Here is a 22,614-nt window from a genome sequence, read left to right on the forward strand (position 1 = left end):
TTCTTTAGTTTTCATGGTACAAATATCCGGGCTGTTGGGAAGTGCTCCTTTAATGCTATCACAAATGATCTCTGAAAGGTTTTGGTGTGGACTTTCGAAGCAGAAGAACTCATGTGACACAGCTCCCAGCAGAAAGGATCCCTGTGCATGGCCCTTGTCAACCCGGAGACTGCCATGCCCAGCAAGGCCCTGTCTTGGTGAGGATGAGCAGGCAGCACTGGCCCCGGTGAGTGTGATGAATGGGCAGCAGAGTTCATCTTGCCCTCCCAGTTTCTTGACAGCCCTAGGAATGCAGAATCTTTTATAAAGCATAATCTTTGTTGCAGAAGATGTCTGCAGGAAACGAGTAGTGCCGAAGCTCAGGCCGTGGAGTTGTCTAGTCCAGCCCTAGATCCATGCAGTACAAAGGCTCCAAGAAGGAAGGGAAGAGCCCTGTTTGGGAATGGAGCTCAGATGAGAGCTCAGAGTTCTCTATTCCAAGTCCAAGGTAAGTCTGTACATTAGGGAGTTTCCACAGAGGAGAAGGAGACCAATATCATGGGCCTCTGTTTTCCATCCCCCACAAGGACTAGCACAGCACTCCTGATAGAAGCAGTGCCAATAAATTTTTGTTAAATGATTCAATTAAATGACACAAAGGGAAGAAATCATCCTCAAAAGCACAGACACAAGAGATAGCACTTCATTCACTCCCACAAGAATGCCAGAAATAAAAAAGATAATAACAAGAGTTAGCAACGACAAAGAGAATTAGACCTCTCAAATACAGCTAGCAAAATGGTAAAATAATGCTGCCACGTTGAAAAAAAGTTTGGCAATTCCTCAAAAAACTAGACTTTGAGTTGCCCCATGACCCACCAATTGTAATCCAAGGTAGATAAGTAAAGGAAATGAAAACACATGTTCACGAAAAACCCATGTATGAATGTTCATAGCAACGTCATTCATGGTGGCTCCAAAGTGGAAGCAATGCAAATATCTAGCCATCTACTGGTGAATAGATAAAAAGTGGTACATCTATACAATGGAATATTATGAAGCCATAAAAAAGGAATGATTGATACAATCGATGCATGCTACAATGTGACTGAACAGTGAAAACATTGTAATTGAAATAAAACTGTCACAAAAGATTATTATAAGATCTCATTTATATGAAATGTCCAGAATAAGGAAATCCATAGAGATAGAAAGTAGTTTCTATCACCTGAGGAGCAGGAAGTGTGGGGAGTGACTAGTAGGTATAGAATTTCTTTTGAGGGTGAGGGAAGGTTTTAAAAATTAGATAATATTGATGGTTGCACAAGTCTGTGGATATACTAAGAACTACTGAAGTGTATGCTTTAAACAGGTGAAATTCAGTGTGGTAGTTTCAATAAAGTGATTACACACACACACACACACACACACACACACACACACACAGAACTTAGTCTCCAGAAAATTCACTGTAGGGTAGACACTTATACAGTTGGTGTGGTCCTTTGTTTGAACATAGTTGAGTGTATACATAATCCTGAATGTGGGATCCCTGCCATCAACCACCTCCCAAACTCTCCTCTGGTCTTCTTCAAGTCAAAAATTTAAGAAACTTTACCATGTATGGCTAACAAATATCTTTCATGGACCAAAGAAAACTAGAGACCGTGAGGATAAAACCCGGAGCTCAGTTGGAAATGGCAGATTGGAATATGGGTATCATTAAAAAGACTCAAGGAGGGGCAGGGCTGGGGCTCAGCGGTAGTGCACTGGCCTAGCATGCGTGAGGCACTGGGATCGATTCTCAGCACCACATAAAAATAAATAAAAATAAAGGTCCATCAACAACTTAAAAAAAGTATTAAAAAAAAGAATATGCCTTAAAAAAAGGCTCAAGGAGGTTGGGGGACGCAGGGTCACTTTTCTAGACGGCCATTGCCTCTTCCCACTGCAGCCTTTCATCTGGACTTGGCTGTTGCACAGGTGGGGCTGGGCCTGGCCACCCCGGGAGACAGGGCTGGTCAGGCGGGGGGGCATGTGACACAGAAAGCTGTGTCCCAGACACGTGCGCCTCCTCCCTCCGCAGCCCCTCAGCCTGCCCTCTGAGGCATGGGCTGCCACCAGGCTCCAGCCCCTCCACGGGGACATCCTCATCCTCATCAGGTGAATCCAATAATCCAACAGTCTTGGGTGATTTGGTGATGGGCTGGGTCCCAGGTGACATGCTTCCCACAGGGATCCAGGTACCTGGAGGTGAAGGTGGGTTCTGTGACTTTGCCTTTGCTGCCAACAGACTCGGGGGTTGACAGATCTGTTTTATGGCAGTGATATTGAGAAAGCCGACATCTGACCACATGTGGGCCGACTGCAGGAGGAAGACGTGGGGAAGGAGAGGAAGGGGAGCGGGCACACACTAAGTGTCTACTAAGTGTTAAGGCGCTCTGGCATTTTCTCATGTCATCCCCATTGCGGCCTGTGAGGTGCGGGTGGAGACCCTCATTTTAATGCAGTGAGGATGGAGACCCGGGCCCAGCTCCCAGCTAAGTGGCAGTGCTAGGATTAAAACCCTTGCCTCTCTGCAAGCCTGCTTCTCCCCCTGAGCTCCATTCTGGCGAGGACTGCCTGCCAGGCCAGCGTCGTGCTGGGTAGAAGGTGGGAGCGCTGGGAGGCTGCCAGTCAGGCTGGGAAGCTCTAGCAGGTACTGGAGAGTTCTGAAGCGGAAGGCCTCTGATTTACTGGGGGACTTTGGGCAAGCCCCCAAGCCCCTTCTGCCTCACCTTTCCATTATCTGTTTATACAGCACTCTGAGAGAGCATCCTCTAGGAGGTCTACGAGGACCAGGACATACTATCCTTCAGGATAGGCAGAAAGCCAAGGTTCCACCTGTGGCCAAGAAGAGTCTGGCGGCTCTTTCCAGAAACACATGGGTGGGGTCCTAGGGCCCTGGGAAGGGTTTCCTTTGAGGAGGTGCTGAGTGAGGGTCACCTGGAGTCTCACCCGAGTGAGTGCCCTCCCTGCCTCCCAACCTGCTTATAGGGCCCTGCTGCTGGGCTGGGCCTCTGGCTGCTTTTACCTGACAGCCCCACTGATATTCAGGGTCCCTAGGTGTCCCTAGGTTCCATTTCTTTATATATATATTTTAATTGTAGTTGGACACAATACCTTTATTTCACTTATTTATTTTTATGTGGTGCTGAGGATTGAACCCAAGGCCTTGCACGTGCATAAGGCAAGTGCTCTACCACTGAGCCCCAGCCCCAGCCCCAGCCCCATGTTTCATTTCTTGCAAATGAAAGAAACAGCAGTAAGAGATGTGGGAGGTGTTTTATCTCTTCCTTCCTCTTCTCCTAAAATCCAATGTGCCCTTCCTCCCTTCCTTCATTCCTTCCTTCCTGTACCAGGGATTCAACCCAGGGCCACTTAACCACTGAGCCACATCCTCAGCCCTTTTTATATTTTATTTAGAGACAGAGTATCCCTAAGTTGCTGGGGCTGGCTTTGAACTTGAGATCCTCCTGCCTCAGCTTCCCATGCTTCTGGGATTACAGGCCTGCACCACCAGGACTGGCAGCTGTTTCTTAATATAGAACTTCCTCTCTGGAGAGTGCGCTAAAGGCCAGATAAGCGTAATTCCTAGTTTCAGGTCTGCTTCTGTGTGCTTAGCCTTTTACACAGTATTTGAGGCAATGTGTAAAAAATAATCGTAAAATTATTTCCTTCTTATTTTCTTCATCAACAAGTGGATAAAAATGCAAAATACAAGAACTGAATTTCCCTCCAAAGATCTGGGATGGCACATTCTTTGGGACCAAATGTCTTAAGCATGAGTAGAAGTTTTATGTTTACAGAGGTGGGGAATTTCACCCCAGCCACAGAGTTTCCACACACACTCCCTGCACTCAGAGAGGAGCTAGGGGACACAGGTGTCTTCCCTGGTGGTAGCTGCCACCGTTAAGAGAACTCCTTGTTCTTCCTCATATTTCCTGAGATGCTCTCCCTAAGGGCAGTGAATTCTGTTGGTTTATTTTGGACTTGATTGGTTTCTAACTTGCCTGATCAAATTCCAATGATTGGACTTAATATCATTTACATATACAGACATTTGAAGAAAAATCTAGAAAGCTTAAAAAAAAGACCTACTGCCTGGCAGGGTGGCACACACCTGTGATCCCAGAGGCTCAGGAGGCTGAGGCAGGAGGGTGGCAAGTTCAAAGCCAGCCTCAGTGACAATGAGGCACTCAGCAACTCAGTGAGACCCTGTCTCTAAATCATACAAAATAGGGCTGGGGATGTGGCTCAGTGGTCGAGTGCCCCTGAGTTCAATCCCCAGTACCCATCCCCCCAAAACACAAAAAACAGACGTACTTCCCTCCTTACGATAGGTACTCTGGGGTAGGAATGTGGTGTGGGGGGGAAGGCAGCTCCTTCCTGAAGGGACGCCTTTTCATTGTTTATACATAAGAGCTCCGAACGACAGGGAACACCATGAATCTTATGTTTAAGAAAGTGGAATACATGTTTAAAGGAATATACATATTGCCAAAACAGTTCTATTTATGCAAAAGATTCATGTAACTTTATAAAGGTTTCAGGGATTTTAAGTGCTGTGTTAGACTGTACTAGTAACAGATGTTCAATGACATGTTTAAGTTTTTGTTTTACGGAAAAAGCAATGGATTACCTGGTATTTTCTTTTTAAAAAAAAAAATCATACCAACGCCACCACATTTTAAGTACAGCGTGAATTCATCATTTCTAAAAAAATCAAAAGTAAGTTAAAATAACAGAAGGGCTCCTAAAGATAAATATTACTACCGTGGAACTGGAGGATTTTGTTTGTTAAAGGATCTCCTTCTGGATTCCAGTCTTTTGTGTCCCTTCTTGTTCTTTTTCTATGAAGACAGATGGTGTCAGTAATTGCCTATATATTTAATTAAGTTAAAAAGCTACATAGTAAGGTTTTGGCAAAAAGTGGGAAAATTTTGTGCTGCGAGAAAAAAAAAAAAAGAAAAGTAGAAATTGGTAGCTTCTGTGGACATTCTAAACTCCTGGGACCCTTAGTGTCTGCCCGGGATTTCTCCCTAGCCAGCTAGTCATAGTGAAATGATTAAGGGGGGAAGCAGCAGCTACTTGTAAGAAGCAGTTTGGAAACTGACTGAACCGTTCTTGTGTCTGTTTTCAGTGTTCCCGTCCCGTGAATCCACCTTCTGGCTGGATGGCAATATGGGGCTCCCAGCTGTGGTGGTGTGTATGGACTGCACATTTCAACTCTTAAAGCTTAAAAATGGCTACCACAACACTGATTTTATTCCATCTCACTTAGTCATTAACATTTAATGATTACCTTATGTGCTGAGCACAAGGCTAGAATATATTTAAAAAAATAGGAGACATGTTTTCTGGCTTTAAGCGGCTCCATTCAATCCAACAAGCATATTGAGGAAATAGAGAGCATACATTTTCTCTGGTGATGGTGGTGGGAGAGGGAGGAGAAATTTACAAAAGAAGTTGCCCCCGATCCACTGCAGTGCCATGGTGTTTGCTCGGAGAGAGAGATCACAACCTGGGCCCCAGAGGAGCCGTGCTGGGAACTCTGGATTGGCCACATCATGGCTGGGTGACCTTGAACATATCACAGCAGCCTCCATTTCCTCATTAGTAAATAAGGCAAAATAAAAACCACTTTCCAGGGAACAGGACTAGTGTCATCGCATGTAAAATACTAACAATGCCAGGCCCATGACAAAAATTCAATTAGTAGTTAATACTATCATTAGTAATTATCTTGACCATCAATCCAAACTTCAGCTCTGAAAGGCTGGAGGAGGAAGGGGAAATAATTAAGGAAGAGTCCATGAGGGGCTGGGAGCATATGTCAGAGGAAGAGAAGTTGTATATTAACAGGCAAAAAGGGGAAGATAGGTTGCAGGGATGGACGTGGCGTGGGCAGGGGGCGAGAGGATGTGTTTATTGACCGTGGAGCCAGGCGGCTAAGTGTTCCAGGTGTGACCAGTGAGAAACACAGTGCCCTGTGGTGGAAGAGATGGCTCAGTCCTGTTTGAAGAAACAGGGAAGGCTTAGAGCAAGTTACCCCAGACGTCATCACACCACATTATAGTGCAGGAAAACTGAGGTAAGCCAGGTGTGGTGGTGCACATCTGTAATCCCAGTGGCTCGGGAGGCTGAGGCAGGAGGATCACAAATTCAAAGCCTCCCTCAGCAAATCGAGGTGCTAAGCAACTCAGTGAGACCTGTCTCTAAATAAAATACAAAATAGGGCTGGGGATGTGGCTCAGTGGTCAAGTGCCCTGAGTTCAAGCCCCATTATCCCCTCCCAAAGTTGAGTTAAAATAAGTATTGAAGACAATTTTGTGTAACTTACACAACTTGAAAGCAAAAAATAAAATAAAATAAAAATAAAATAAAATTTAAAAACCTGGTTAAAAAATTGGCAAAGGTCCTGATGGACATTTTTCCAAAGAAGATATATGAATGGTACTCACCAGTGAAAGGTACTCACCGTCACTAATTATCAGGGAAGTGCAAATTAAGACCACAAGGAGACATCGCCTCGCACCCATTAGGATAGCTATGGCTGTGGTGTAGGTATGGTCGCCCCCGCAAAGTTCACGAGCTGGGAGCTTTAAGAGGCGGGGCCTAGAGGTGATTAGGTCATGGGCTTCCACCCTCATGAATAGATCTAGATGGGTCTTAAAGAGTGGGTTGAATGTGCAGGAATGAATTAGTTTTAGAGAAAGCAGGTTGTTGTTCTAAGTGAGTCTGGTGTGGCTCCTGAATATTTCTTGCTTCTTTACCAGTCATGTGTATTATGACACTATGTTTCTCATTGGTCACACCTGGAACAAGTTAGCTGATAAGTTATTACATTTCTTTGTCTTCATTTATCACTTGCTTCCAACACTGTGATATCATCTGCTCTGAGGCCTTTACCAGAGCTGAGTGCCATGCCCATACCATGTTGTTTCCAGCACACTTTGCTAAATGTGCCTCTTTTAAAGTTACCCAGTCTCAGGTATTTTGTTTTGGCAATACGAAATGGATTAAAACAGATATTAACAAAAAGTTGAGAGGTAACAAGTTTAGATGAGGATGTACAACCTTTATATATTGTTGTTGGGCATGTAAATTGGTGTCGCCATCAAGGAAAAGAGTTTAGAGGTTACTCAAAAAGTTAAGACTAGAACTGTTACATGATCCAGCAATTCCACTCCTGGGCATATATCCAAAGAAAATAACATCATTATTCTGAAGAGATATCTGTGCCACCATATTCTCTGCAGTATTTTTCACAATAGCCAAAAATGAAAACAACACAAGTATCAATGGATAAAGAGATATAGAAATTATGATTATTTTATACACACACAGTGAATATTATTCAGCCTTTAAAAAGAAGGAAATCCTGCCATTTGTGACAATATGAATGAGCCTGGGGGACACTGTGCTAAATGAAATAAGTTAGACATAGAAAACAGGTACTGCATGGTCTCACCCACATGTGGAACGTAAAAGAGTCAAACTTACAGAAATAGAAAATAGGAGGGTGGTGACCAGGGTTCTGGAACTGGACACATAGAGAGAGGCTGGTTAGAGGGCACAAACTTTTGAGTGGCAAGATGAACAGGTTCTGGTGCCCTAATGCTCAGCCTGGTAATTATAATTGATAACAACATATGCTTGAAATTTGCTAACAGAGGTGATTTCTCATTCATGAGATGATGGATATGTTCATCAGCCTGATTGTGTTAATCGTTTTATACTCTATATGTATGTCACTGCACGCCTGTAATCCCATCAGCTCAGGAGGCTGAGGCAGGAGGGTCACCAATTCAAAGCCAGCCTCGGCAACAGTGAGGTGCTAAGCAACTCAGTGAGACCCTGTCTCTAAATAAAATAGCAAAAAGGGCTGGGGATATGGCTCAGTGGTCGAGTGCCTCTGGGTTCCATTCTGGTACCCGCCGCCCGCCACCCAAATCACAGTGTATACCTTAAATACATAGTTTTTATTAGTCAGTTTTATCTTACTAAGCCTGGGGTGGGGACAATTTTTCAAGGGAGATTTTATCGCACAAAAAGTCTTAAGCACAGAGACGTTCAGCTCTGTTTTCATGATGCTGAGGTGGGGCATATCGTAAGCACTCTGTAGAGCATCTTCCAGACTTTAACTAACTTCCTTTCACCAGGGACGGGGCAATCCGGGCACTGGCACTGCAGCCTGCACTCTCCATATTTCTGCAGGACTCAGGACGGCCACAGGGAGAGATGTGGGACCTCCTGGTTATGGTGAGTGCCCAGATTTCCCCGTCTCTGTGAGTGACGTTACTTCCAGACCTCAGAGTCCAGAGAGAGGTGTCTCTGGTTCATTTGGAAGGAAGCAAGGATCTCTACGGTGAGAGGGGCATCTGAAGTCCTGGGCAGGACAGCCTGCTGTAAACAGAGCACGGGGTTTGTTTATCTGTGGACAGATGGTTTTACCCCAGAGCTGAGGTTCAGGTGAGGCTCAAGCCTCCCCGAGGTCAGGGTTTCCAGGGTAGGGGGTTGACCCAGCTCTCCAGGACAGCCACATAGGTGACACCATCGACTCGCTATGCACAAAGTTGGCCACCAGCTACCTGCACTGTCAGTGCTGGGAAAGAGAATTGTAGTTTCCATGGCAAAATCTGTCATCGTGGTTCTCGTGCTCACTGTCGGAGTCACCAGCACCGCCATCACCATTACCATTATCTGTATATCACAGCTCTTTCCTTGACACAAAGACGCAGACCTTTAAAAGGGACAGGTCTTTTACTTTAATGTTTCAAAATCCTTTGGGATCTATTTTCCCTTCACTAGGTATTAAGTTGTGATTAACAATGTGCCTGTTATAGCATTTAAAAACACTGAATAATAGGCACTTCTGTTTATACCAAAGGCCTATTAAATTTTAATTTAGATATACACTGTTAACCTTCTTCTATATAAATAAAATACCTTCCCTAAAGAGAAAAAGTAAATCTCGTTGAGCTCCCTCAGTGAATTCTTATATATCTTGCAAACAGAGATCGGGAGATCTTGCAAATGAGAATACGAGAGGAGGACTCAGAGACAAGTATTCATTCATTCATTTAATAAATATTTATTGAGCATCTATTATGTGCTAGACAGGGTGTTGTTAGGTGCTGGTATACAGAAATGAGCAAGAAGGAATTATGATATTTTTGTGGACCTTATTTTTTTTTATTCTTGAAAGTAAATGTATTCACTTTTGATGCTTATATATCACTTTGAGATGATGATAATGCTCAGTGACTTTTAAAATAATGCTAATTCAATTCAGATTCCACTCACAGTTTGAGAACCTGCTGAGGGTCTCTGTGACAGTTTTACATGTGGTTATGCTTTTTGATTTAATAAGAGCAGCACCTTCCCTCTCTCTGCTCAGCCAGCCTCTCAGAACACACTCCACGAGGAGGAGGAGGGCAGGAATTCACCACTTGTTAAAGGAGAGAACAAGGCTCAGATGGGTCAAGTGAGTTGTCCAAAGCATTTCACTGGTCAGTGGCCTGAGTGGGGCTGAAATCCGCTACCATCAAAATGGGATTATTATCATTTTTTTTTCTATTCTAGGCTGATATTTTGAATTTAGAAACTTTTAGAAACAGTTTTCAGAATATACAAAATATACATGGATATACATCGGGGACTCCATTTTTGTCTTTTTCATGATTTGTCCTTTGTGACAGCTTTCATTTCCTTTGGTGGCCACCTCACATACGTAGGATGGGCCATTCCCAGGCACCTGTGGCTGTTTTCCATCTAGACCCCTTTCTTAAAGATTTGATTTTAAATCAAATCTTTTTTTTTTTAAAGATAGTAATATTAGTAAAGATAAAGATGAGTAATATTAGTAAGATTAGTAAAGATTAATAAAGATAGTAATACTAAAGATAGTAATACTCAGTGCTCATAAAAGAGACAATTGTTTTAAAAGTTCACAATGATCTAAAAACAAAGAAGTTTTCAATCTGAAAATTTCAGTAGATTCTTTGCCAGTCTATTTGTTCAGAGATTTTATATGCATAAAAGAAATTGAAGAATGTCTTATAAATTTATCTTTATATGAAGTAAGTAGAATATAATGTTTGTTAATATACAGATATCAAGGCCAGCTGTGGTAGTACACGCCTGTAATTCCAACAACTTGGGAAATTGAGGCAGGAGGATTCCAAATTTGCGACCATCTGAACAGCTTAGAGAGACTCTGTCTTAAAACGAAAAACAAAGAAAAGACTTGGGGTGTGCGGCCATTGTGACGCACACCTATCATCCCAGCAGGTCAGGAGGCTGAAGCAGGAGGATTCCAATTTCAAAACCAGCCTCAGCCACTTAGTGAGGCCCTGAGCAGCTAACTCAGTGAGACCCTGTCTCTAAATAAAATACAGAATAAAATAAGGCTGTGGCTGTGACTCAGTGGTTAAGTGGCCCTGGGTTCAATCCCCGGTACCAAGAAAAAAAAAAAAAAGAAATAGAAAGGACAGGGGGTGTAGTTTTGTGGTAGAGCACCTTTGGGTTGAGTCCCCAGTACCATGAAAAAAATAAAAATAAAAATGTAGTTCATCATCCTCACCCCCTGTGCTGTGTGTTTTACCACCACCTTTACAACCTTGTTCCCACTTTAAATACATCCTTTCTTACCCTTCTTCAAATCCTAATTATCCTTCAGCTCAAATCCCACCTACCCTGTAAAAACAAACTTTTTGAATGCTCTAAACAGAAGGGATCTCTCTCCTCTGGATTCATGTAGTGAGCAATTCGGCAGGGAAACGGATGCCACCTTTTTTTTTTTTTTTTTTTTTTTTAATTTTTTTTTTTTTTTTTAAAGAGAGAGAGTGAGAGAGAGAGAGAGAGAGAGAGAGAGAATCTTTTTAATATTTATTTTTTAGTTCTCGGCGGACACAACATCTTTGTCTGTATGTGGTGCTGAGGATCGAACCCGGGCCGCACGCATGCCAGGCGAGCGAGCTACCGCTTGAGCCACATCCCCAGCCCCGGATGCCACCTTTTTGATGTCTCTTTTATTGTTCTATATTCTAAGTTCTTTTATTGTTCTATGTAATGATCACTTAAGCCTGATAGGGGACAGAGAGATGTGAGTGGTGGGAACATGAGGTGAAGGGAATAATTCTACAAAATGTGCCCATGGTGCCAAGCCCACGTGCTTTCACCTTTGGAAAGCAACTTAGCCGCCACCCTGTCTGGCTTAAGTTGACTTAGGGACATGTTAGCATTCCTCAGCAAACTACCTGTTATCCGCAGGAGAGACACAGGCCCTGAAATGCTGATAAGAAGAGTATGAGTTACCCCGAATGGGTCAGGGCTAAGGGGGAGTTTGAACCCCTACACAGATCAGATCCTGGAACTCGGGGACATAAGGAGAATTCCCCCTAACCATAAAACCTGTAGAACAAGTTCCAATCAGAACCAGTCAGCATGGGGCAAAGTGACCTAGGGTTGTCATAACCAGGGACTTGAAAGTCTGAGGTCATCCTGCAAAAGTCAAGGGTGGGCCTGGGTGGGACTACCTGGAAACAACCCTGGGATCCCCAGTAAAACTGGAGAGCATGAGAAATGTGCTGTCCCTCTCCTTTCTGAGAGGACCCACTCTTTCCCTTGAAAGAGTCCCCTTTTCCCTTTTCCTTCCTTTAAACTTATGCCTGTCTCTCTGAGCGGCATGTCTGGAAGCTTTCTGACTTGGCTGCAAGGATCGAGGTGTGAAGGGGAGGTCCTGGTGCTGCCTCAGTTTCCTGGAAGCCTCCAGCCCTGTAACAACTTTTTTTTTTTTTTAAGTAGTAGGGATTGACCCCACGGGTGCTCTACCTCTGATCTACATCCCAGCCCTTTTTCATTTTGAGACAGGGTCTCACCAAGTTGCCCAGGTTGGCTCAAACTTGTAATTCTCCTGCCTCAGCCTCTCAAGACCCTGGGATCACAGGCGTGGGCCACTGTGACTGGCTTAAGCCTTTTCTTAGAATTAATTTTTGAAGCTTGTCTCCCTAGCTAGATTGTGAACTCCCTAAAGGTAGGCACTTCCATACCCCTAGCATCTTTGCAGCTTCTCTTGCACCTAGCATAATGGATTGTACATAATAGGTGCTCAATAAACACATTTCATTTAGAGTCTCCCCAAAGTGAGTAAATAAGCCCAACAGATAGGCTTCATCTTGAAGTTACTGTTCAGTTCTGCAGGTCAGAAGTCTCACTGGGCTAAATTCAAGATGTGTACGTGGCTGTATTCCTCTTAGAGCTTTGAGAGGAGAATCTGTTTTCTTCCGTCCTCAGGCTTCCAGAAACTCTTTGCATTCACTAGCTCATGGTCCTTTCCTCTTCCAAATCCCTCTTCCTTTCTGATGTCACCCTCCTGCTTCCCTCTTAAAAGGACCATTGTGATTTCAGTGGCTCCATCTGGATAATCCAAGATAATCTCCCATCTCAAGATTCTTAATCCCATTTTCAAAGTCCTTTGACCATGTAAGATCATTCCCACAGGTTTTGGGGATGGGGCATGGACATTTTCCTTTGGGGACCATTACTCTGCCTACCATACCCTCTGGCCTCCTATACAGAAATAATGACTAGTCATAACTTAGTGTGGTCTTTAGGTTCTTCTTGTAAAATTGCTATATTGCATATGCTGTTTGTGATCTGCTTTTTACCCTTCCACTATTCTATATAGGAAATAAATATTTTCTTTAAATATTCTTCAAAATCATGCATTTTAATATCTTTATAGTATTTAATACATTGATTTATTATAACCTGTGTAAAGATGCTATTATTAGAATTTAGGCTTTTTGAAATTATTGGCTGGTTGTTGTGATTAACATATGTCTACATAAATCTTTGTAATTATAATAAATTTTTAAAAGTGGTTCTTCTTATTAAATTTTGCATTTCCTGATACCAAAAATAAGTACTATGTAAATGTTATTGAAATGAGTCATTTTACCGAAAGTTTCTTCAGAGGTCAGGAAAGCTAACCTGTTTATTTTGCAATGCAGGAAAACAGAAGACTAGAGAAAGGGATAAGTTTAAGGTGATACAGCAAAAAAAAAAAAAAAAAAAAAAAAGAAAAGAAAAAAAGAAAAAGAAAAAGGAAAAAAAAGCTAGATTTGACTACCCGAAACTTCAGTATGACAATGAGCACTGCAAAAAACTTAAAACACAAATGACAGGGTTTGGCATCCAAGCACCAGAGGCAGGGCAGGCCACAGTTTGGCAGGCCATGGAGACAGCATGTGTAGTTGAGGGACTGGTTACATGAAACCCAGGGGTCAACTGGTTGAGCAACTGAGAAAATTTATTGAGGCTAAAGAGAATTAAGTTCCTCACTTATTGGAAAAGTGGGAGGTTGTTTTTTTTTTTTTTCCCTTCAGCTTAATTTTAAGGTATTAAAGCCAAAATTGTTAAGTGTGGAAAAAGTGAAGTATAAAAGAAACAGGTGTATTGGATTAGAATGGGAGATATTGGCAGAGACTCATGGTTCTAAAATATATTCACCAATACAGAATTATTCTAGGGGCATACATGCATGTGTGTGTGTATTGGATATATGGACAGGTGTATGCATATGTGTGTGTGTCCACCCAATTGTATATATGCATTGTACATATATAATTCATGTGTGTTCTAGCTCTGTCTACTCAGAGGTCCCAGAAATAATGACACCCCAGTAGCCATGACAGCACTAGGGCCCCAAATTTAATACCCTCCCCTGCTGAAGAAACCAGGGATTCTGAGTTGATCCTGGGTCTGGGGAAGATAAAATGAAAACCGAACCTGGAGTATCTCATGGTGCCAGAAGTAAGAAAATGCTCAAAGAATAATGTCTGTGTCAAAGACACAAGAGCCACTTTGAAGGGGCTTCTAGTGGTCACATCTGAGACAACTTGGGCACCAAAATAATGAAAATTTCAAAATACAACCTATTAAATAACATAGAAACCCGTGGGTTCATACTGATATTAGCACAGGAACATGCACATGCGCACACACACACACACACTCACACACACAGGAAAGGTGGACAAGGAAAACTTCCTTGCAGAGAAGAGAAAACTATTGCCAGCATCAGGAAGTTGATCCAGGAGAAAGGTGGCCATAAGCGCTCAGTTTTGTGGGTAGAATCTGATGAAAAATGAGACATTGGGGTCTCTTGGAATATTTTCCCACAAAATATTATTATTCAGTTACAAGGGAGTAAAGATTGATTTTATTTTGGAAAAACATGGCAGACAGGTGTGTGGTGGGGACAGAGACAGAGACAAAGAGTGGCCACTCAGATGACAATGTGCAACGTGTAGCTTTATATACAATACGCTTCCATGTATATTGGATATATGGACAGGTGTATGCATATGTGTATGCAAATTGATTCCATAAATCAACCTTTGCATTATCATCCAGTTGAAAAGGGGCAAAAGCTATGATCAGGCAATAAAGACAGGTAAAAAGCCCAACGAACATGAAAAGAGATGCATCGTCACATAATAAGTAATGGAAGAAAAGCCGAGTAAAACAAGGTAACATTTTTTCAAAGATCTGTTAAACAGGCAACAGAGAGAGGCTGATAATGGGCCACTCTCTTCTCAGGCAGAACAAGGCAACCCAGTTGGAAAAGAAATTAAGGTGCTTTCTGGGGTGATGTCACTTTTAAAATGGCTAGAGAATATGCCTATGACTTGCAAGTAATCTATCCTACACAGAGAATAAGCATACTTTCCTTGCTGATGTAGAAACACCCTTTGGAGTGGCCACTGGGCACTTCTCCCCATTTTCTATGGATAATAGTAACACAAATGATCACGTGTTCAAGTATTAATGGGCAGGGGCAAGGAGAGGTCATGGTATGATGAAATCAGAGAACCTTGGGTTAATATTTCCCATCCCATTCATCCACCCAATACCAACCTGCAGCAATCCCATCCCGCAGCTGCTAGAACACCTCCTTTGTTCACTCATTCATTCAACAAACATCTATTGATCATCTACTTTGCTCCACAGTAGAGGTAAGTGCTGAGCATTTAATGGAGACATCGTAGTACCTGCCTCAGGAAAGCTTACCAACTACAAAGGGAGATGGATAGTAACCAGATAATCCTGTACATGAGTTTGAAATTGCAACCGAGATGAGGGATAGGAAAGGGGTGCATGATGGTCTGAGAGCCCATAGCAGGGGGTTGACTCTGTCAGGGAGTCAGGAAAGGCATCCCTGAGCTGGAATACCACGGATGGGAATGCAAGCTAATTAGATCATAAAGAGGCAAGAACATTTCAGACAGAAGGACAGCATGTGTCAAGGCCCTGTGGAAGAGGGCATATGATGAACAGGAGAGAATGAGAGGGACACAGGGGGAGTTAGGGTGGGACAGGCTGGCTAGGAACACAGGGCCAGCCCAGGGAAGGGAGGGAACTTTCTCCCAGAAGTCCCAATGGGTGGTTGGTCAGGGAAGGACTAGGACTCAGGGTGGAGCAGATCCTTCTCATTGCTGTGTGCAGGTCTCCCTGTGTCACACTCAAATCAACAAGTCACCAGTCGCCATAGCTCATTTTCCCTGCTATGCTAGGAGCCACCAAGTTCATTCTTCCTTGTTCGTGTGGGAGGGTGGCCTCCCTGCCTCTCCTCCACCTGCTTTCCTGCCACCCAGAGCTTTCTCCAGGCAGCGAGGTTCATGTCCTCCCTCGCCCCAGGTGGGTTTCCGAGGGCCCTTGTCTGTCCTTTCCCCTATCAACACGTGGGCCTGAGTACAGAATGTAAAACCAACACAAGGCCTGGGAAGGCAAATGGAGAATGGTTATTGAACAAGCTGAAAACTGCCAAGACCATAAACTCTCGCTTTGAAGCCATCATCTGAAATGGAGAAACATAAAACTGAGAATAATGAATATAAAACAACTAAAGTATATTTACAATACTTGGCGGCCAGAGGAGACCGAGAGAGGGAGACTAGAAGGCTATTTCATTCTCCAGACCGAGGGCGGGACACCCAACAAGAAAAGAGAAGCAACTGAACTGAATTGTGAAGAGGTCGTGAGTTTAACCATTGCGATTTTGGAGGAAAAACAAAAAGCAAAGCAAAGAAAAAAGATTGAAAAGTATTTATCCAGCAGGGCACCGTGGCACACACCTGCGATCCCAGTGGCTTGAAGGCTGAGGCAGGAGGATCCTGAGTTCAAAGCCAGCCTCAGCAACTTAGGGAGGCCCTAAGCAACTCAGTGAGACCCTGCCTCTAAGTAAAATATAAAAAAGGGCTTACCCATGTGACTCAGTGGGTAAGTACCCCTGGGTTCAATCCTTGATACCAAAACCAAAACCAAAATAAAAAAAGGAAAAGTATTTATCCAGAATATTACACATCAGAGCCACGTGTGCATGAAGAATGTTGCAAACGTAATCTTGAGGAAAGTAAATGCATGCTGTGGAATGATTGCACAGGGATGTCACAATCCCTAACATGCTTAAAAACATGCAAAATGAAGCTGGATTATTTCTGGGTACATCCATGTGCAGCAAAAGAATAAAGATATGGAAAGGAATCAAACTCCCAAGTAGAAGACTGAAGCTTCCGCGGTGCTCGGGGATCAGGGAGGGCTGGTGTCCATCAAGCACAGCGCTCGACCACAGGAGGCCTGGACATCACTTTATTTCTTAAGCAGGAGGGGGCACATGATATTGATTATAAAGTTATTTAGACCTTTTTGTATTTTTGAAATATCTCCCAATACATTTTGTAAATGAAAAAATCGACAACCCAAGTTGCTGGTGAACTAATGATAAGAAGTGGAAACAAGGACTCTTGACTCCTTTCTAATGATTATGAAAAGAACAGAATATAATAGGTTCAATCCCTGGTTGGCATGAAGTAGTTTCACGGTAACAGACTTAATGCTAGTGGACAGATCTGCGAGTCCAATAACAGAGCTATGCAGGGTGAGTTGCAGTCATCTAAACTCCAGCTGTACCCAGAGGAGATTGACCTTGGCCCTGTTTCTAGACATTAAACCTGACCTCACCTGGCGGACATGCACCGCACAGACGCAGATTTACAGTCAGCTCACCAGTGCACAGCGAGCCCCCTCATATTGTCCCTTGCATGGAGGTCTGGGGTGGTGAAGAATTTCAGTATTTTATGTGACATCAGTTCAACTTACCTGCTGTTCCAAGGTGGTTGGATCAATAAAAGTCACCAGATCTACAGAAAAGTGACCAATCACATTTCGAGTCTTGCAGGCCTCTCCAATTTGGAGACACAAAGAACTGAGAACTTGGGGATCCACGGAGGTCTGAGGCATGGTAGTCCCAGAGGAGATGAAGGGGCTTTCGGCATGGAGCTGGTCTCCGGTTGACAGCAACCTAATTTCTCCATTGGGCTCTATCAGCATGTCCACCGTCAGGTTGGTGATGCTATCTGCAGGTGGGAAGGCCTCGATCACGCCCCCTGGTGGGAAGACGGAAGCAGATGAAAGGACACGTTCTCAGGGATTGCAGGAAGAGATGACCTAGGCTTGGGCAGTTGGACATGGGCTCAGATCCTGTCCTAGCCAGCTCTTGAGAGACTTTGGGCAAGTAGCTTCGTCTCAACTTCTTTTTCTTCATCTGTAAAATGGGCATAATGAGACCTACCTCGCCAGGTTGGTGTGAGTCTTAGACAAACTGTATCTATGTGTATTCAGCCCAATGCTTGGCTTACAGTAAATAGGGCACGAAGAATGGCAGTTTTGATTCTGATCACATCAATGAAGACACTGTACTTCAAACAAGAGATGCTTTCCTTAAATGTCTAAAATTGGGCTAGGGATATCCCCCCAAAATGCCAAGTTTCAAAGGAAAACTGTTTCAGAGGGTACACATTCTAGCCCTAACTTATCCATTTGGTTGGTCCCAGATGTTCTTTTCTTCAAATGAAGCCTGCTAGTGTGAGCTGCATGGGAATACAGTTGCTGAGGATTTGGCAAGGTACATGCAACAAGTCAACACCAGCCAGATGTGGCCATGCCTGTAATCTCAGCAGCTTGGGAGGCTGAGGCAAGAGGATTGGGAGTTCAAAGCCAGCCTCAGCAAAAGTGAGACCCTGTCTCTAAATAAAATACAAAATAGGGCTGGGGATGTGGTTCAGTGGTCAAGTGCCCCTGGGTTCAATCCCTAGTACCTCCCCCAAAAAACCGACCAAAATCTACAAAAACAAAACATTGAGTGGGTCCCTGATTCAGTTAACTTGTGTCAGCTATATTTTGCAAGATAGTGCCTCTGTGGAAACATATTGTCCTTTATTACTTACAAGACAGCTTTATATTTTTTATTTCAAAGAAATTATCTTCTCAGCATCATGACCACAACCTGTTCATTGTTAATTTTTTCCTTTCAAAGCAATTAATCCCTCTTTTTTTAAAAAAAGAAAGAATTTATTTTCTTTGATGTAATCCCATCATGATGTGGAAATCAAAACTGTGCCACATTTTGTAGCCACAAGCACCCTTGAGAGGAAAGAAGTAGAATAAAGCAGGAAATAGTGGGAGAGGGTGACCTTAGAGTCAGGGAGCAGGTGGATGCCCGGATCCATCAGAGAGCATTCACACAGGACTTGCTGAATGCACCAGGCTCCAAGCCTGGCACAGCCTTCAAAAACACATTACTTACAAGAACCAGGTTCTAAGATTTACTAAAGTTGTAGGATCTAACTTTGTGTTCTCATTCACCACTTCTCTGTTGTGTGACTTTGCCCAAGTCATTCCTTGACTTTCTGAAACTCAGTTTCTTCATCTATAAAGCTGGATTAATAAAGTCTGTCCTTCTTCCCATCAATAAGCCCTGTGTTTACAATGTGGCTGAAGGGTAGGATAGAGATGAACAGGAGATGCACGGAAAGCTTAGTAACTGTATTCCCATGCAGATCAGCTGAGATACTGGCTGGGGATTCACATAAATAGCTTCAAGGAATGCTTTGTAGGCTGGCCTTGGAAGATCTTGAAATTTTCCAACACCCTGATTTGGATTGGACCTGAAAATCTTCATGTTTTTCCCTCCTTCCTTAAAAAAATCTCTTGTTCTTGATTTTTTAAAAAACATTTTATTTCTGTGGAAGGAAACTCATGTTCTTCCATTTAGGCCTGGGAATGAGTTTTTTAATTTTACTTTTCTGTGCATGGGTGCATGTGGAAATTTGTGGAATCCTAGACTTTTAGATAAGAGGATATTGGAGGTCACATAGCACCTCGGTTTTCTTATCAGATGGCTGCGTCCATTCTGTTGCTTAAATAGTCCATTCCTAGGGCATCAACACACCCTGTCCAGCCAGTGTATCCAACAATCCACAGCCCTGTCCATTCTGATGCTCTCTAATACCCTGAGTTAAGACATGTTCCTTAATAAATGTACCCACTGGCTGTGGCCAAGACTCCACAGCGATTTGGAGGTAACTTTTTTTTTTTTTTTGTACTTTACTTAGAGATAGTGTCTCACTGAGTGGCTTCATACCTTACTTTTGCTGAGGCTGGCTTTGAACTCATGATGCTCCTGCCTTAGCCTCCTGAGCTGCTGGAATTACAGGCATGTGCCACCTCGCTCTGCCAGAGGTAGCCTTTTAAGGACTCTTCTACGAGTTAGCAGAGTGATTTGGGGTGAGTTAATCTTTTTACCTTGGGTTCCTCCTCTATCAGATGAGTTTACAATGTTTATCCACTTCTATGGTGGATATGGAGAAAGATCAAATATGTTAATATATGCATATGTAGGATAGTGCCTGGCATGTAATAAGTACAAGTGCTTAGTGTGTCATCATACCATGCTCTGATGGCTACTGTGCTGTTCCTGCTGCTGTCATTTAACGTAACATTATCATCTTATATGTTAGTGCTAATGTACTATTCTTATCATTGTCACTTGACAGTGAGTGGAAAGATCCCCTCTGTGGCCTGTTCTACTAACCCTGTCTTGCGGTTCATGTGGGAACACATACGTACCTACACTGCAACTCCAAGAGAACAAGGCCTTGTGTGACCCTGCCCTGTGTGGTCCCCCAGGGACCTCTGGGACTGGGATTAGTATCATCTGTCCCATTTACTCCCTCAGCTGAGCCTCCTATGTCCTTAGAAAGTTAGGATGAGGAGGGAGGAGGGTGAAAGGAAGGGGAAACTAGTACTGATTAGAGACCTGTGGCAGACACTTTCATATCTCTAATTCGTTGAGTCCTCCCAACAACCATGTGCAGCAGGTAAGCGAGGATCCGGGGCCTCAGAGGGCCTAAGAACCTTGCTTAAGGCCACAGATGAGATCCAAAGCCCACCCCTCAGCAGAGGTCTGGTGTTAAAAAAGACTCAGAATCTTGAGATACACACGCCATGCTTGGTAGGCTCAGTTCCTATTTACTGAAGAGGCTGGGTGCAAGATAAATATTTAGGCAACACTTAAAAGAAAAAGTCAGCTGCAGGAGCACTTTTCTAAACCAATACAGGCCATGCAAAGAATCTACACAGGCCCTGGTTGACCCCAAACTAGAACCCAAGGCTGTGTGGACTGCTCCTCAATGGAAACTTTCCAGTCTTATTTACCTTGACTGAGAAATGTTTGGAGGAATTTCCTCCACGTCGGGAACCGTTTCTCATTGACTGGCTGTGCGTGCTGTGCTAAAATGCCCGCCAGCTCCTCAGAGATCTTCACCAAAGCTGGCTCCTGCAGAAACAAATTAAATAGAACCACAAGCAATTTTACTACAGAAATGAAAACTGCTTGTGGAGTGATTAAAAACCAGGCCTCCAACAGGCAAAAAAAAATGTGGTTACTGTTTACCCAGAGTCAGAAAGCCATTTTGAAAATTTTCTCTATTTTTCCAGCCATTTCAGTTTTCATATTTCAAAGTGATTTGCCCCCCTAAAAATTGCTGCTAATTGTGCCTGTTGTCTACAAAAGGCCCCCTTTGGTCTGGGTGTCAGGAAACCCAGGTTTTGGACTCACTGCAGCCTGACCAGCAGAGTATCCTTGGGCAATGGACCTCCCCACTCTGGGCCTTAGTTTGCCATTTTGAAAAATGTGGAGCTAACTAGCTTGTCCCTGGGATTTTTCAGACTGGGATGGTTTTTGTTCTGTGGCCCTAATTGTACCAAACTTAGGAGAAATAATGGAGTTGGTGAGATCTTTCTTTGGTTCTTCCATTTCTTTAATCTGTGCCCTCCCTGTTTATTGGTAGATATCTGCATCCAACAACTCTGTCACCAAAGCCTATACTATGGGCTGACACTATAAAGGTGGGATTTTAGGTGGGCAGGTAGGAAAAGTGAGGGGAAGAGAAGCATTGGGACCAGTCTCCACCTGCCTGAAATCCTCCCAGGTCAGTCTCATTGATCTAGCAGTAAGGCTGACCCCATATCAATGCGACACCTAAAGACTACAGAGCCCCCATCCAAATGAAAACAGTAGGAAAGTCTCTGGTGAACAAGAAGTCTGGCTTACAGATAAGAACAGCCTTGGTTTGCCAAGGCAATTTCTTTTTTGGACATCATCAATTATAATTCTTTTCCCTAAGAATTTTCAAATAGAAGCCACATTTCAAATGCCACTTCTACCAGAAGCGGGGCAGGGCACTGGACACAGCCCATATGATGGATAGTACTTATATTCAAAATATGGTACAAAGATGAGACAAAGCTCAGACATGGCTTGGGTAGCAGGGGAACTTGTAAATTTAAGAGTGATGGCTCAGCCGGGTGCAGTGGCGCATGCCTGTAATCCCAGCAGCTCCAGAGGCTGAGGCAGGAGGATAGCAAGTTCAAAGTCAGTCTCAGTAACTTAGTGAGGCCCTGACTCTAAATAAAATGTGAAAAAGGGCTGAGGATATGGCTCAGTAGTTCAGTGCCTCTGGGTTCAATCCCCAATACTATAAAAAAGAAAAAAGACTCCATTGCCTACAAGTGGTGGCTTAGTCACCTGCAGTAATCCACTTTGGGGGTGGCGCTGGGTGGAGCCTCAGAAATCATCTGTATGCTCATTTACTTCCGATTTCCCTAAACATTTAAAAGTGATTTTCCTCTGTCTCCCCGACCTTCTCAACTCCTTGGACTATCTGGTTGATTCTGGGTCCAATGCTTGCTGAAGATCCACAGCAGAAGACAAGCATCTAGTATACGCTAGGCAGGTCCAAATAATCTGATAATTTCTGAAATGTCCAAAAAGTCCTGGTGGGGTTCTTATTAGCTTAGTGAGTGAGTGACATACCAAACAGAAATGCAGAGCACACTACCCACTGCAGGATGACCGAGGACTGTCAAGAAGGTCTGGGGAATCATCAGGCTCATTGCAGGCCAGGAAAATCACCGTCAAAGCCAAGGGCCTTTTTCTTTTCTTTGTACCCTGTATACATTTGCACTGATGTTCACAGCAAATTAAAGTCATCTTTTTTTTTTATTTTTAATGCTTCTTTCTGTTAGAATCATTCTACTCTGTTGAGGAAGACTGACTCTCTCATTCACAAAGTGCCCCAGAGCTGGGGCGAGGAAGCAGGACTATGCATTCCTGCCCTGCTCTGGAAACCTGGGTGTCAGGGAAGGAAGCCTTCCAGCCCAAGCCCTGACCCAGGAAGTGGAGAT

The 22,614-nt window shown here is 43.5% G+C and overlaps 1 protein-coding gene across 1 annotated transcript in view; it reads right to left on the reverse strand.

Moving 5' to 3' along the window:
• The window catches only part of IQCH (IQ motif containing H), a gene marked incomplete at its 3' end in the record, with an annotated part of 211,921 nt that overhangs the window by 39,026 nt on the left and 150,281 nt on the right, over positions 1-22,614 (reverse strand). Inside the window, exons 15-16 of the mRNA XM_081292857.1 lie at positions 20,584-20,704; positions 17,188-17,474 (exon numbers count right to left, since the gene is read on the reverse strand). Coding sequence (XP_081148983.1) covers positions 17,188-17,474; positions 20,584-20,704 — 408 coding nt within the window. The remainder of the gene's footprint in view (positions 1-17,187; positions 17,475-20,583; positions 20,705-22,614) is intronic.

Source organism: Spermophilus citellus (assembly GCF_964194105.1).
Source record: "Spermophilus citellus genome assembly, chromosome: 4".
Lineage (NCBI taxonomy): Eukaryota > Metazoa > Chordata > Mammalia > Rodentia > Sciuridae > Spermophilus > Spermophilus citellus.